We start from the raw sequence: 17,528 nt of genomic DNA, 5'->3' as shown, positions 1-17,528 counted from the left end.
TAAATAGCGACCTGACAAAATGTTAAAGTTATGTTAAAGTCAGCGTTACTTTTAACATTAAATTTGATTTAAACTATAACTATAACAGATAGTATGATGCAACCCAGCCTAAGAAGCCCAAATTGCTCTCTTCTTTCTTTAAGAAATTAAGTATTTTAAATGTATAGTTTCATTCCGACTATAGATATAATATACGACTGTGAAACTAGCCTTAATCACAACGGCTTATCGGAGGTTTAAAACGTCGGAAATATACGTTTGTTTATAAATGGTATCCATAATACCATATTAGTGCTAAAACGTATTATATAAAATATTAGTACGATATCAATCGTATTGTATTTATTATGTCCGCGATAAAAAATGTGACTAATAAAGGAACCTATAAGCTTTTGATAGCAAAATCATGGCCGAGGGTTTATCGATGTCAGTCAGTTCATAATGTTAAGCCTAGCATAAGGTGGGGTCACATAAGGCTTAGCGTCGAAATAATAATTTTAAATCGAAAAAAATTGATTCATGATTGAAATTTAATAGATTTGAACTTCTCAACTTCTAGCTCGGTGATAATACTCAAGAGAATTATAAAGTTGAAGTTTCCCGCGTAAATTTAATTTGTTTGCAATGTTTGTGTCCAAAATGACATGATTGAAAACTTTTTGAAATTCGGAGTTGTCTATTTTTAAAAACAAAACCTCCATAAATAACTAAAATAACGATTTGTTCCTGTTTCGCCCCGCAATGTTTCGACCCGCACAAAAATTCTTTTTTCGACCTAGATTTTATTCCTGTTTCGTCTCGAAAATAAGAATAATGAATAATTTATTATTTTATTCTTGTTTAGTCCCACTTTTTGTTCTTACAACATGTTTTGTACGGACAGCGTACAATTTTTTTAATTAGTCTTATTATATATTATTGTTTAATTTAAAATTAAAATAACTAAATATACTCAACTCAAATTGTAATATTTAAATTAGTTTTAATAAATAAAACTATGTTTAAATAATAAATGACTTTGGGTGATTTTATGTGGTCTATAATTAATGTAAATGATCTGTGGTTATTATTTATTTTATATTCTAAAACTTAATAATTAATTTAGGTGATCTGTGATTACTATTTACCTACATTATATTTTAAAACTGATGTGTGATTTTGATTGTGATTGATATTAAATAAATAGATAGCTAATAAGTAAACAATATTATGAAACTTTACATTTTATTTTTTTACTTCTATAGCTGTCTATATTAGGATGATAATTTTAAATTGTCGATAGAATATTTATTTTAATTATGCTTAAAATAGTACTACTACTTTCTCCACTTTCATCTTGATGAATGGACTTCGGATTCGAGATAATTTTATGTGCTTGGTCCGTTTATGTTTGTGCCAAGTTTTATTGTTTTACTTTTGAGACAACCTGAGATAGTTGTGCCGCAATCTGCAGGACCATAATATCCTGTAATAGGTTTATGAACTCCTTTCATGCTATTGTTTGGTCTCGGGTAAGCTATTGCTCTTATATATATTTAGAATAACATTTTATGAAGTGACCCGAAACAGAAATAAAAATAATCGTGGCACGAAACAGGAATGTGGGGCGAAACAGTCTGAACAAATCAAAATAACGGTTTGAAGCGAATCTTTTATACGGACATTCGGCGCTAACTGCGCGGCCTCTCTATCTGAGCTAAGCGTCAGATTTTAGCGTTACACCATATAATAATTATACGTATGTCAGTATGGAATATAGTTTTAGAAAACTAATTATTTCAAAAAGAATGTATTTTTGTATGTCCAGAGTATTTAATACTTTAGTGTTACTCTTATTTCTTCACGTAGCGTTGTTCTCGTGAATTTTTTTTTATCATAACGGTTAAGTAGCTTTAACCTACGGACTAGTAAAAAAAGAAGGACTCCGCGCCGTGATATTAGCAAGTGAAGCACCTTTATGCTTGTGTGTGCACAGGGTATACCAGATACACATTTTTTTCTCCCATAAATAATCATATATCCACAAATACTTTTATAGTATTGTTTTAACACTTTTTCACAACGCACGACGGCATTTGAAAAATATTTTATTGCGACGCAAACTGATCTGTCACAGACGATGGCAAATCTCATAATGGCGGCCGATCGGCTTGTATTAGTGTAAGTGTATGTGTGGGGCTATGTATTTATACGTTTACTGGCTTGTTTTGGTGTCTCACTTTTATGTAAGGTGACAAGGAGTCCTTCTTATTTTACTCGTCCGTGCTTTACCCATGTATTTATTTAATGCTTTGATAATTTATAGAACCTCTTGCTGCTAGGCAACGAATGACAACAGGCCAGGTTTATTACTTTAGTATGCATGGCAGCGATGTCTTACACTCGCGATACGACGGTCATTTTGTATTAGCGTGCGAGCGTTGGTGGCTAACGGCTAACGGTTCACCGCTGTTTTATTCGACGTGTTCACATCTGCTAGACATATAAATTATCTAAGATTTAATAACGCCATTGTTGCACCATGCTGTACACCTAAAATAGAGTACATTGCCCTATTTTTGAGTACGATGGGCAACCCTTATAATTATGTATATAAATCCTTGTTAGTATTGTAAAATATCATAGATAAGGTAATATATATTTTGTTCTGTAATTTAATAGATTTTTTCCGAAACAATTTATTATGGTTTAAAGTGATAACCCTGACTATTTGGATAAACACACAAATTTAAAAACAAAATTTTATGAACAATGCGGGGCTTGAACCTACGACCTCTGGCGTTCCGTGCCAGTGCTCTCCCAACTAAGCTAGCACGGAACGCCTATCCTCGAAGTGAGATTATCACTTTAAAAACATAACAAATTGTTTAAATTTACAAGAGCGACATCTCAAGTCAATTTCTTAATATGCAAATATTAGGATTTAGCAGGTTATCAACTGTAAAGTAGATCCTGTAGATGAAGCCACAACCTGATAATTGAACAAAGCATACAAGATTTTATGACGATACGTCACTCGTACGGTTAGCTCAGTTGGGATAGGACTGGCACGGAACGCCAGAGGTCGTGGGTTCGAGCCCCGCATCGTTCATAAAATTTTGTTTTCAAGTTTTTTTCCTGGTAAGCACCAGATTAGCGTTTTGGTTTGTCAGTTGAAAACAACAAAACAAAATAGAATTAGAACCAAACACATATTTTAATTGAATTTGTAGCTAATTAACTAAACGTAACATATCATATGATAGACATTGCAATCTCCGATTGGAGTAAATTATAAAAAAGCTCACAAATGAATTTCTTTTTTCATAAGAAAATATTTTAAGCTTAAAAAGATATAATTTTAACAAGTAACTACTATAATGGCGTTCTTTATAAAAAACATTCAAGTCTTGAGAAAATACAAGCATAACTTGGACAAACCAAACAAGTTTTATTTAGTTGTAAACAATTTATTTCTTATCATCATTTTGACTTACAATACACATTGTAACAAATAGTAATGAATTAATAAAATCACAGTTAGAATTAGAACCAAACACATATTTTAATTGAATTTGTAGCTAATTAACTAAACGTAACATATCATATTTTCATCTTAGAAGATAATGCTGATAGCTAACCACATTGCATAAATTCTCGTTCCCAACACGATACGGATTAAAACTGAAATGGGTACCACAACGATGCCTATTTATGCCGTGAAGCAGTAATGTATAAGCTGTACTGTGTTTCGGTCTGAAGGGCGCCGTAGCTTGTGAAATTACTGGGCAAATAAGACAACATATTATGTCTCAAGGTGACGAGCGCAATTGTAGTGCCGCTCAGAATTTTTAGACTTTTCAAGAACCATGAGCGGCACTGAAAAATAAAATAAAAATAAACTTTCTCACGACACATTCTGGAACAGTCTCGAACATTTAATGTATATAATTTAATGCCCAATCATACTATGGACCGAAATTCCTTCAACGGTCGATATATGCTTACGATTATGGCCGGTCAAGATATAAGGAATTCCGTGAAACAAAGTATGGAGTGAAAGTGAAATATGTTTGCGCCGCAATTGTCTATTGTTGTATTTTTTTGTTATGGCAAACCTACAGGAAATAGGGAGAGACCTATAGAAAATAGACGAATTGTTTCTGATTGTATGATCTAATGCAAATTGTGACTCTCACGCCGGTTAATCATCAATCAATCAATCAATCAATCACTGGGCCAGGCCGATATTGGCATCGCATATTCATTTTTTTAGCACCTACGCTAGTTCCTAGACGATTAGCGGGGGCCCTCAGCAGACCAGCTCTCCTCGGAACCTCTGGTATATCTGTCTTATGATAATTTTTCCTACGCACGCGCAAATGCAAAAGCCAGTCATGTCAATTTGGCGTAAACTATTATAAGGCAACAAAAAACCTCGTGAATTATCTAATAATTCTTTGAATTGTCGACAACTGCGCAGTTTTTGGCAACATACAGTTAATCTTCCTGTATAGATTTGGTGTTATATCCCATGATAAAAGTTAAGCTCAAAATATTCCTGGCTCAAGGTGAAAACCAGGTGTCAGCCTTAGAACGTCACCACATCCATCTCGCTTCAACGCATCGCTCTTACGCAATATCCTCGTTATTTACTGGCCTAATTTCAATTGTATTGTCTTTGGGAACGATTTCACGAAGTCCCAATAGGTCAATAGGTTACACGCCTCAAATGGAACTGTATGGCTACAGGCTCCGATAGGATTATAAGTATAAATGTATACCGAGGCAAGCTCTAGACTGAAGGACAACTCTAGATCTTCGAAGAAAACTTAAAAAAAGCAGTCCAATGCAAATCTGGCGACGGACATTGAGTTTTCTCATGGTCTGTTGGTATGTCTTTTTAGACATCGGAAAGACCTGGAGTGAATTCAAGTGAGAGACCCGGGACCGATTGCCATGGAGCTGTGGATGACCTCAGTATCTAAGGATTCTATATATCTACATTCTCTCCCAATACCAGAGGAATCACAGGAGGACTTTACCGGCCTTTACGTAAGGTGTATGCGCATTTTTTTAAGGTACTTATTTCTTTATATAGAAGAAAGTTCCTTTAAAACCACGCTGTGGAGGACACAAATGGATCGTGGGGATGATATCCTATTTTATGGCGTGTCGTGTGGAAATGGAATTCGGCGGCAGGAATCAGGTGAAACAGTTATTTGGAACTCTCCCCGTGACAAACGTGACAGGAGCACACAATGAAGCCATGATTTTACCAGTGGGAGGCTCCTTTGCACAGGATGCCGGCTAGATTACGTCTCAAGGTGACGAGTGGAATTGTAGTGCCGCTCAGAATTTTTGGGTTTTTCAAGAATCCTGAGCGGCACTGCATTTTAATGGGCAGGGCGTATCAATTACCATCAGCTGTTCGTCCTGCTCGTCTCGTCCCTCATTTAAGAAGCGACGTCTCTACGCAACGCCACATATAGGTATCTATATATCCAGTGACCTTAACCTCAGCTCCGTGATACTCAGTTTACAAGCGTAAGTACAGTCAAAATCATAGACTTGTAGCAGTGTAAACACACGATTTGTTTAAATGCTTGTATATCTTACACCTATGGTCAAGGTTATGGTCAAAGTTATTAAGATAAGTTATTGTACCAACAGAAAAATCAAATAATGAAATATTAAACTATTTGATCATTCGAATCTGCGAATTCACCTTTATTTCAATGGTATTGATAAGATAATAAAAAGGAGATTGATACGTCGTTTTATAAATTATCGTACGCGCCACCATGTAAAAACAACAAAATCTTGGGATACTAACAATACTAATTAAGTTTATTGGGCACATACTTACACTGCTAAAAATAGATCATAAACTATGATATAAAAAAGGAATCTTGAACAAAAAAGTAATTAAGACGTAATAATATGTAAACTAAAACTATATAATTATTCATATATAATGTGCAAACTAAACTTAAACAATAAAGAAACATAAAAAAATTTAAAAGAGACCTAGAGCACCGGCACGCCGGAGGTCGTGGGTTCGAGTCCCGCATCGTTCATAAAATTTTGATTTTCAAATTTTATTTGTGTTTTAATCCTAGCAATGAGGGTTATCACTTTAAAAACATAACGAACAGTTTACAACCTTTTTTTTTAACTTTTGAAATGGTCAAGGTTACGTACCACATGTGAGAGAAAGCAGATGCCGAGAAGCAATTGAGCAAGCGAGGAGTGACGTCCTGCTACCATCACACTGTGCACCAAGAACCCAGCTGTAAATAAAAGAAATAAAAATTTATAAGATTTTTTTGTTCTGTACATAATATGTAATCATATATATTGACACACTTTTTTCACAAATTTGTGAAAGTTGTTGCAAGACAACGATATATTTAATACAATATACATACAAACATCCATATTCATCATATAAATGCTTGCACCTACCGGGATTCGAACCCGGGACCTCTAGCTTAGGTAGGATTGCAAACCACTAGGCTAAACAGGTCGTCAAACAAAATATAAAATACTGTTTATTTATAAATTTGTTCATAATATTTCAATATTATAATTATTATTAAGAATTATTTCTTATTTCAAAAAATATCCTTTCTCTCAAGCTAAACTACACTCCATGAAGTAATCCCCATTACAATTGGGAAAAAAACATCAGAACACTGGATTTTTATGTATTACTAGCTGATCCAACGTTGTTCTGTATATAATAAATAAAATACTGTTTTTTTATTAATTCATCTATAATAATTCATAACATCATGGATTATTTCGTAAAATATGCTCCCTTTTTTTTTTATGGAATAGGAGGACAAACGAGCGTACGGGTCACCTGCTGTTAAGTGATCACCGCCGCCCACATTCTCTTGCAACACCAGAGGAATCACAAGAGCGTTGCCGGCCTTTAAGGAAGGTGTACGCGCTTTTTTTGAAATTTTTGTTACAATGAAATTGTTTCACAGCAGGACTGTTAAACCGTGCGTCAATAAATTCTCTCATAGAAAATATTATGTCCATACAAAACAAATACTGGAAATAAAAATAATTATGGGTCCCAGATCGAAATAAAAACAATCCTATCTCTCAAGTTGGACTAAACTGCACTCCATGAAATGTTCACTGGAAAAAACATCAGGACACTGGATTTTTATGTATTTCTAGCTGACCTTCTTTTTTAAAGATGGCGGTCACTCTATTCCCATTCCTTGGTATCATTAAGAAAGTCATTTATATTAAGTATAGTAACATTAACCACATAAACGTATTTTTATAAATTACTAGCTGACCCGGCAAACGTTGTTTTGCCATATAAAGTATAATTCACGGGATAGTTTTATAAGTAATTAAATATTACCTATATTATAGACATAATTTTGTTCTATTGTCAATAGTTTTTGCAGCGCACGCAAAAATAGGTTTTCGATTTTACACCTTGTGTTACAAAATAGCAATTTTATTACGGATCCCTAATTTTGAAAAAAAAAACATAGCCTATAGCCTTCCTCGAGAAATGGACTTCCCAACACTGAAAGAATCATTCAAATCGGACCAGTAGTACCAGAGATTAGCGCGTTCAAACAAACAAACAAACACTGCAGCTTTATAATATTAGTATAGATTTTGAATTTCGTAATACATTTGTTTTAAACATTTTCTGGTGTCATTTTGTAAAAGGACACTATAGCATAGTAAAATACATAGCCCCACAAAAGACTTACACCGACTCGACCCAGCAGAGTAGTAGGCATAACAAGTGTTTGTGGTGTGAACATTTTTATAATCAGTTATCACAGTTTCTAGAAAATTCGCTGAAGTTCCTATATAAAATATATAATTTGTGTAATAAATCCCAGAAGTGTTATCACTTTAAAAAAATAACAAGTGTTTAGATTTGGAAGAGCGACATCTCAAGTCAATTTCTTATACAAATATTGGGGTTGAGCAGGTTATCAACTGTAAAGTAGATCCTGTAGATGAAGCCACAACCTGAGAGTTGAACAAAGACATTTATGATGAACTTTACGTCACTCGAACGGTTGGCTCAGTTGGAAAGAGCACTCGCACAAAACGCGACAGGTCGCGTGTTCGAGTCCCACATCGTAAATAAATTTTGTTTTCAAAATAATTTGTGTAAATATAACATTATAAAGAATATATAATGTCATATTTATACAATGAAAATGGTTTAATCTCTTTCTATTCTGCTATAAAAAAAATGCTGAATAAAGAAAATAATTTAATTTTAATAGAATGAGAACAATAACAGACGTGGAAACTTGTTGAGTTAAAGAAAAACAATATACTAAAATTGGACAAAAAATAATAAGTACAAAATTAAAGTAAGAAAATAAAAAATTAATTATTTTTGCACTATACTACTAAAAACATACTTAATTATACTCTTATCATAATAGTTATAAATTTTAATGTTAAATAATATTATATTATGTCCTTACAAAGTACTGTTATGTTGTGGAAGTCAGTAAACAGCGAAAGTAATATCGACTGAAGTAATTAATGTTAAATACGATAAGGTAAATGATCATTTTGAAAGTAAATTTTTTATTTAAAATTATGTAAATTTAAATTTTTACCAGTGGGAGGCTCCTTTGCACAGGAAGCCGTTTAGATTATGGGGACCACAACGGCGCCTATTTCTGGCGTGAAGCAGTAATGTGTAAGCATTACTGTGTTTCGGTCTGAAGGGCGCCGTAGCTAGTGAAATTACTGGGCAAATGAGCCTTAACATCTTATGTCTCAAGGTGACGAGCGCAATTATTGTAGTGCCGCTCCGAATTTTTGGGTATTTTGAGAATCCTGAGCGGCACTGCATTGTAATGGGCATGGCGTATCAATTACCATCAGCTGAACGTCCTGCTCGTCTCGTCCCGTATTTTCATAAAAAAAAATAAAAAATAAATAGATATAATGTATAATAAACATGTATAGTTAATATAAAGTAATAAGTTTGTTGACTGACTTGCATATTTGACTTTTTTATGTACTATACAGGACTTGAAGGTACTTATGTCGTAAACACCGCATAAGGAAGCTCATTCCACAGCTTGGTTGTGCGTGGTAGAAAGTTCCTTGAAAACCGCGTTCTTAATACATAATAATTATAGTCGTTTCCGTAAACGGTCTTATAGCAAAGAGCCTCGACCATCATCTCAAGAGGCTCTCACTTAATAACTGGATAAAGGGTCAGTTTCAGAAAGCAGCTGTTTTGGTAACGGCACGTATCGTGCGGAAGTTCCTGAGTCTGTCGCCCTAACCACCGGCGGAATTGTCGTGAACCAACGCCGGTGGGACTCTATTTTTTATATTTATATTTGTAATATTGTTTTTTATATATGTTACATATATAAATGTAGAAAATAAGATGAAATTGTAATAAAGAGTATAATAATAAATCATTTTATTTCAGGCTACAAGGCCCATAAAATAAATACGTTATAATCTAACATACATATATAGATAACTTAAATCTACGTCACATTTTCGCGGCGATGTGAAGCACGGGTTCGATAATTTCCGACAGTTGGGGACGTCCGCGATACTTGCGGAACACAACCCCCTTCAGCCACAGCTTCACGTCGAGGAAGGTCGATATATGTTCTGTCGGGACGCGAACAACAAAAGAGTTAAAGTCTACAGCGTGACGCGTCACCAACTTTTCGACCCCCAACCGGTACCTTGTCTTCTCCACCAAGTACTAAACAATGTCGGAGGCCTTGGTGAGTTTTGAAGTGAGAATTATCACTTTAAAAAATAACAAATTGCTTGTGATGATCTATATGAATGATGACCAAGAGCTGTTGACTCTCTCAACGTGAAGAAGTCTCAGAACACGTGTCGAAGTCATTTTATGTAACTTAGCGGAATTAATACCAAAGGACATAATTTATAACATTTTAAATAGCAATGGATTTTTCTGCATATTAAAAACCTACTGCGTTAGCTTCATTTAAAAAAAACAATACATTTATCCTACTTAGAGCGACTGAATAGAAAACAATTTTAATATAACTCTTTTATTTTCTTATTAGATTTCGATTGAAATAAATGGTAAACTAAAAAAACTCAGACACAGAGTATTTATTTCTATGTACGTGTACATAATTTTAATTAAGAATGAGACATAAAACTTATATTTAGGTACGTTAGATACTTCGTTGGTTTCATTAATCAAAAAATAATTAAATTTAGCATACTAATAATAATAACGTGATGATAACCTTGTGAAAGCTGAAATAGACAAATTGTCGAAGTACCTAGACTTAGCACACGAGGGTACTGACATGTGGGAAGTTGATTCAACAATAATTGTCCCAATAGTCGTTTCCGTAAACGGTCTTATAGCAAAGAGCCTCGACCATCATCTCAAGAGGCTCTCACTTAATAACTGGATAAAGGGTCAGTTTCAGAAAGCAGCTGTTTTGAGAACGGCACGCATCGTGCGGAAGTTCCTCAGTCTGTAACCTAACCATCCCTAACCACCGGCGGAATTGTCGTGAACCAACGCCGGTGGGACTCTATTTTTTATATTTATATTTGTAATATTGTTTTTTATAAATATGTTATATATATAAATGTAGAAAATAAGATAAAATTGTAATAAAGAGAATAATAATAATAAATTATTAAAAGTAATAATCTGCTATAAGTGATCAAAATGATTTTGGCGAGTAAACACGTAATGAGGATGCCTCGTGTAGAGGCGAAACACGAGTCGAATTATTGTTTAACGACAAATATTGACGGAATTAACACTAAAGAAAACTCAAATAATTTTGATAATAATGGATTTCCGCAAAGTAACGCCTACTACAATAAATTTGCTATAAGTGACGCAAATAGACCACAAAATAATTATAAGATTTGGAATTAAATTAAAAATAATAAAAGAATAATTTGGAATTAAATAATAAGACAATGAATAAAGTTTCTATGCATACAAAAATTTAATTAAGAACGAGATTATTGAAAATTAGAGATTAAATTGCTGCCAGTATTTTTGGTACGCTTCCCCATCACGATTGTTTTAATTTTATGTAATCATAGTATTGTAAAAATAGTTATCTATACATTTAAATAAAATTGGATTGTCTGTTTGTAATATTGACCATTTTTTACTATATGTATATGAATATATATATACGCCAAATTAACATTTTTTTTAATTTTTGTCTGCCTGTTTGTTCCGGCTAATCTCTCAAATTGCTGGACCTATTTTGACGGGACTTTTATTGGCAGGTAGCTGATGTAATAAGGAGTAACTTAGGCTACGATTAATTAAAGAATCGACTGTTAGGCGGAACGAAGTTTGCCGAGTCAGCTAGTAAGATAATAAGAACGAGATATAAAACCTTACCTTTTACGTTTTACATAGACGCACGGAAAAAAAAGCAACGAAAGTTGTCCACTCTTCAAACCTTGATCATTCGCTGATTAATTGATTATTTAATGTCAGGCAACTCATTATAAAATTTTAAAGCAATTTCGACTCAATAATATTCTTGTTTGTGCGGTATGATAACTTTTATTCGTAAAGATAATGTTTTGAGCCTATGATTCATCTTTATGCTTGATATATTATTTCCGGATGTTGTCTCAGAATATAGTTTTTACGAACAATAACACGAATATGTAAGAGGCCTCTAGCATACAGATTAATGTTTTATAACACAGTTTTTTATGCGAAATCTTTTTGTTATACCAATAAATTAATTATTTACTTTTTGTTTTGTACAAACCGTTATATTTATTTAGTTGACTGAATATTTAAAAAAAAAATTTAAAAAAAATTATTTCGGCATCTTGATGCCACATCATACTTTTTAATTTGCATGTACATTTTACATCTAATAAATAAATAGTACAGGACAATCCATTTCAGTTAACTTTGAAACGTAGTTGATAGAACTAAATTTGTCATTAATAGAGCACGGCAATACTTCAAGCCGGCCCACATTCTAGCGCTCTACAAAGCGCAGGTCCGGCCACAGTTGGAGTATTGCTGTCATCTCTGGTCTGGCGCACCCCAGTATCAGCTCGATCCATTTGCCCGCGTGTAAGGCAGAGCAGCTCAAATTGTCGGGGATTGTTACTTCATTGTGTGTCTTCTACTGCATTTATCACGAGGAGTGTTCCGAAGAGCTGCTTCACCTGATTCCTGCCGCCGAATTCCACTTTCGCACGACACGCCACAAGTTAGGATATCATCTCCACCATCGGAATGTGTGGCGATCCTCCACAGTTCGGTTTTCAAGGGACTTTCTTCCACGTACTACAAATCTGCGGAATGAGCTTCCTTGTGCGGTGTTTCCGGGACGATACGACATGGGTACCTTCAAAAAAAGCGCGTACACCTTCCTTAAAGGTCGGCAACGCTCCTGTGATCTACTGGTGTTGCAAGATAATTTGGGCGGCGGTGATCACTTAAGCAGGTGACCCGTACGCTCGCTTGTCCTCCTTTTCAATAAAAAAAAATGTGAGATAACATTTAGAATATACAAATTTCAATTTGTATTAGAATACATAGACTTATAAGAAAAGTTTAAAGAAACTGAGTAATTTGAATCCTGTTTGTTGTGAGTTTAGTTTAACTCCTGTGAAGACGTGAGGAGACTGAAATATTATAACCTCATTTATTGTCTCTTTACTGTTCTTTCACAATACTCCGCTTAGTATTGGAATACTGGGTTTTTAAACTCTTCAAGCAACATTAACTTAAATATCACCCTCAGCATCTGGTTATGTGGCGTTCCTCTACAATATCGTGTTCAAGGAATTTTGCAGAACACACTACAACACAATTATGTAGTTTTCGATGAAGATCTTACCTATAATGCAACAAAGACACATAATACCTTATCATCAACTCAGATTCCGACAAAAATATGGTACGATTAAGCAAGTTCAGAGACTGTGTGATTAAAAAGACAATCTCTGGAGGATACGAATACTGTGCTTTAGTCTTTCTGGAAATACGACAGGCCTTTGATAAAGTATGGCATGAGGGACTGCTTTATTAAAATAAACATCATGTGCCGCACACATTCTTTAAAATGATTAGGTCTTAACTCACAAACAATTACAAACTTTCATATAGGAGAAGGCTAGTGTACATCTTCTTTTTATGACATCGGTGTAAAAGTCCCTCAAGGCTCAGTGCTGGGTCCCATGTTGTATTCTATTTACACTGCAGACCTGGCAAAACTATAAACGTTACAAGTGCAAATTTTGCTTACTTTCTACTCATAGATCATGATTCATTAGAGTTGGCTGAAGTAGTGAAGAATAAAATAAAGTGTCACCAAATCTGTCCCAGTAAAATGAGCTCTCCACCAGGGAAATTACCCAGGTCTTAAATTAGGAGATCAAGTACTACCACATAGCGATGAGGATAATTATCTTGGAATAAAACTTGATCGTCTATTCACCCGGACCACACATAATAGTGAAGTTCTCGAGCTCAATATGAAGTTTCAAAACCAATCAATGCAATGATAGGCACTGATAAAAAAAAGCTGACCACAAAAGGAGATTAAAGCGCCTGATGGTGGACGCAATGATGGACTTGAATAAATAGTTGTCCGATTTAATAAAAATTCTTGATCATCTGCACATATCTATTTGGCTGATTGCAGGTGTAAACAGGAAAAAAATCTTTAAATTGCCACGTAAGATGGGTGGTCGCTATGTCGCTACTTTTAAACCCGCGGTCGAATTATATTAGTAGGTACCTAGGTAGGTTTCTATTGAATGCCGTCAATTTTTCTACTTATTTCATTATGTAGCCTGCCTGCATGATCTTAATCTAATTTTCTTAAATATTTACCCACTTATTCATAATAGTCTGCTAACTTAAAGTATTGCTAATTCTCACTCTGTCTTCTTCTATTGACCTAAGTCAAGATGAGAAGAAACACTCCTTAGCGGCTGTATAAAGTTAGCGGACCATTATGAATAAGGGGGATAATCTAAGACGATTTTATTCAGAATAATATTATATGTGTCGAAAACTCGAAACACTTCTATAAGATAATAAACAAAATAAATGTACAAAACTATTAATTAAATCACCTTGTGAATATTTTTATATAAATAAGTGTAGAAGTTGAAAAATATAATATATTCATATTTTTATATATAAATAGGTAGTATATTTAAATATTTCCGTACTTAAATAATACTCAAGTGGTCATACATTTAAATTAAATACTTCAGTTACCTAATTTGAAAAATACTTTACTATAAATACGAAAGGTAAACATTAATTGTGTTGTAAAAGTGGCATTTATTTATTCTGAACAAAATATTTCTGAATACTAATACAATAAACACGAAATGTTCTTCTGAATTATCTCTATGTATCCGATTTTTAATGATTCTTTTGAAATTCGTAAGACTCAAAAGTTTTGTACAGTTTCTGGGATCACAATAATATTGTAAAAGTTAAAAAATATATATTATTATGATTCATAACTATGTTTACTGTTGTCAGTATTATATTTTATACAATTAAAATAAATAGGTACTTTGTTTGTGTTTTTTACTACATGTACATAAGTTTACAGAATAAAAATTAAATGCACTTTGAACGTAAGATAATAAACTAAACATTATACCTAGGTAGTGAATACGTAGAAGTTAAATAAAAATTACGTTAAAAATATACCTACCAGTTAATTTGAAAAATCAATATATTTTTATGTTTACTTGCTACGAATTATTAATCATTAACTATGTTATGAGACATTTAGATAGTATACATGATAAATTATATTATCGTATAATTGTCAGTTGGCAAACAAACATGTTTACAATACATGCTTAACTACTTATCAACATTTACATCACCTGCGCCTTGAAATGTGTTTTCGTATCATACATCGACGCACTAAATCGTAAACATCCAAACATTTATCACAACACAAACAAATCGTCACTGAATTTGATAACATTTACTCATTGAGAACTTTGTACTCGAGTAGTATTATTAACTCGCGACGTAAATTGGCGCGTAAAACTTATTCTGATAAACAGATCTGATTGTAAAAATTTTTGCACGTCACTGTTTATAATATTATCAAGTTTGTTCGCGATAATGTTTTTATTTTTAAATGCGATAAATAAAACAGAATACACGCGTTGACTGTATCGAATACAAACGTTTACTGCCAGTGCGAGTGGAAATTGGAAATACCTATACAATAAGACGTAAACAAGTTGGTAAGCATTCGGAGCGCGCGTCGCGTTCGCAACCATTTTAACGTGAAGTAGGTAATCAATTATTAGTTTTTAATTACAATGGTGTTTTATGTTTGTTATCGAGGCGCCGTCTAATGTTCTAAATAGGGTTGCTAGATATTTTTATGTACCTAGTATGTCTGCTTTTAGAGAGGATAAATAAATTTGTAATCTGATAATTTTATTTCTTCGGACAACTGGTTTTTTACGTGACTGATTCTGGCTATGTTCCGAATTACCCTAGATTTATTGCTTTAAGTATTTTTTTTTTGGTTATATTGGTTGATTTCCTAGCAATGATATGTTTTAAGTACCTACATGAAATATCTTATTATATTATGTTGAAAATCTTATTTATTTAGGTAATTGTGGGAATACGTTTTTACCTGTTTTGAATGAATTGTATTTCGATAGAATTAATTCTCACGGAAATGACTAAACTGTTAAAAATTCTTCGAATTCGAAATACTTACCTAAAATGTGTTTTAGTTAAGCATAAGACACTGAGAGAAAATAATTAGGTATTTCAATTTGTAAAGTGAAATCTAGAGAGATGTTGAGGTCCGATCGCGGCGGAGATGCACTGTGGATGACTTCTGCCCCAGCTAGGCGATATAAGAATATAAATGAATGAATTCAGCTCTGATGAGAGATTCTGGATCCATCAACTAAACTAGAAGTTAATAAGTTATACCTAGTTGATCAATAATTCAAATGATGCAAACAGTAGCGGATTGTTTACCATCTATGTGTAAAACATTTTTGTTTACATAATAATTAGTTACAAGTTGTTAAAGATTTATTGACAACATAACAATGCTTATAACTACAATAATTATTATTGTGATTACAAGTATTAAAATCTATCGCAATGAGGAAGTGCACTAAGAATACTGGCGGCAGTTCCGCGTTGGATAGCTAACCATTGACCGAAAGAACCAGCTTACGGGTCACCTGGTGCTAAGTGATCATCGCCTCTCATATTCTCTTGCAACACCAGAGCAATCGCAAGAGTGTTGCCGGCCTTTAAGGAAGGTGTACGCGCTTATTTGTAAGGTACCCATGTCGTATTGTCCCGGAAACACCGCACAAGGCAGCTCATTTCACAGCTTTAATCTAGGTGAAAGAAAGCTAAAAACAACGCGGGGCGTCTCATAAGGAGACTCGAGCCTCGGAGCAGCTGTGTGCTTGTGGAAAGGAGAGAACATCGCTTACGATCTAATGTGATCTGATAGTCTAATGGACTTTTGATAAAGAAGATAGCACACTCGCCGACGAGTGCAGTAATGTAAAGTGTAATGTATGTGTGTTTATATGTATGTATGTTTGTGTACGTATCTATGTATGCATGTTATTTTACGAGTGGAAGACTTCTGTATAAAGGACAGCCAGGTGGATACTTCCAGTGAAGCAGTAATGTGTAAGCATTATTGTAATTAGTAGCTATAGATAGTAGCATAGTAGTTATTAGTAGCTATAGAAATTACTGGACAAATGAGACTTAACATATTATGTGTCAAGATATATATATAGCGCCATTGCGTTGCCGTTTAGAATATTCGGTTCAATCAAGAATCCTTAAGTCGTCACGTTTTATTATAAAAATATGTAGCCAGACTTGTATCTTAAATTGGATTGATAAGTAAAAACATTACTACAACCCATAAAAATGGTAAAGTTGCTTTCAACATTTCTCTGAATACGAAACAACATCGCTTATTTACGAACAGTCCTTGAATTTCGGAACATGAAACATAACTCCACGTCATTACTACATTCTAAATGACGTCAACGCACTGTTTTAAATATTAAAGTACCTTGTTGTTGTTTCTTATACCGGTAAATTACTTTCAAGACGCATTTGTAGTAGTACTTGTATATTTACAGAAATTCTAAACTTAAAATTCGAAGTTCCTTGTACAGTCCGAAAAAAGAGGTTCGTTGCATTTTTAAGAATAAATTATCATAAATAAAAGTCAATGATGAATGCCAGATAAATAATAATAATTTTTTTTACAAATATTATTTTGCCCCAAACGAGGCATAGCCTGTGCTATGGGTGCAAAACGATATATTTAATACGATATACTTACTTAAACATCCATGACTCGGAAAGAAACATCCATATTAAACACACTATATGAAACACATAAATGTTTGCACCTACCGGGATTCAAACCCAGGACCTCCTAGCCCAGGACGCAGGGACACTAACCACTGAGCTATATAGAATATATATAAGAAAATCAACAGGCGGC

General features: G+C 33.7%; 1 protein-coding gene across 1 annotated transcript in view; it reads right to left on the bottom strand.

The window, feature by feature from the left end:
• Nucleotides 1–15,204, bottom strand: part of LOC126969201 (uncharacterized) — a 44,432-nt gene extending 29,228 nt beyond the window's left edge. Inside the window, exons 1-2 of the mRNA XM_050814519.1 lie at nucleotides 14,881–15,204; nucleotides 6,184–6,272 (exon numbers count right to left, since the gene is read on the bottom strand). Of these exons, the coding sequence (XP_050670476.1) occupies nucleotides 6,184–6,188 (5 nt within the window). The 5' untranslated portion in view covers nucleotides 6,189–6,272; nucleotides 14,881–15,204. The remainder of the gene's footprint in view (nucleotides 1–6,183; nucleotides 6,273–14,880) is intronic.
• Between the last annotated feature and the right edge of the window lie 2,324 nt (nucleotides 15,205–17,528).

This window comes from Leptidea sinapis, chromosome 17 (assembly GCF_905404315.1).
Source record: "Leptidea sinapis chromosome 17, ilLepSina1.1, whole genome shotgun sequence".
NCBI lineage: Eukaryota > Metazoa > Arthropoda > Insecta > Lepidoptera > Pieridae > Leptidea > Leptidea sinapis.
Note: the sequence above shows the minus strand (reverse complement) of the source record. Positions and strands in the feature narration are given on the sequence as shown.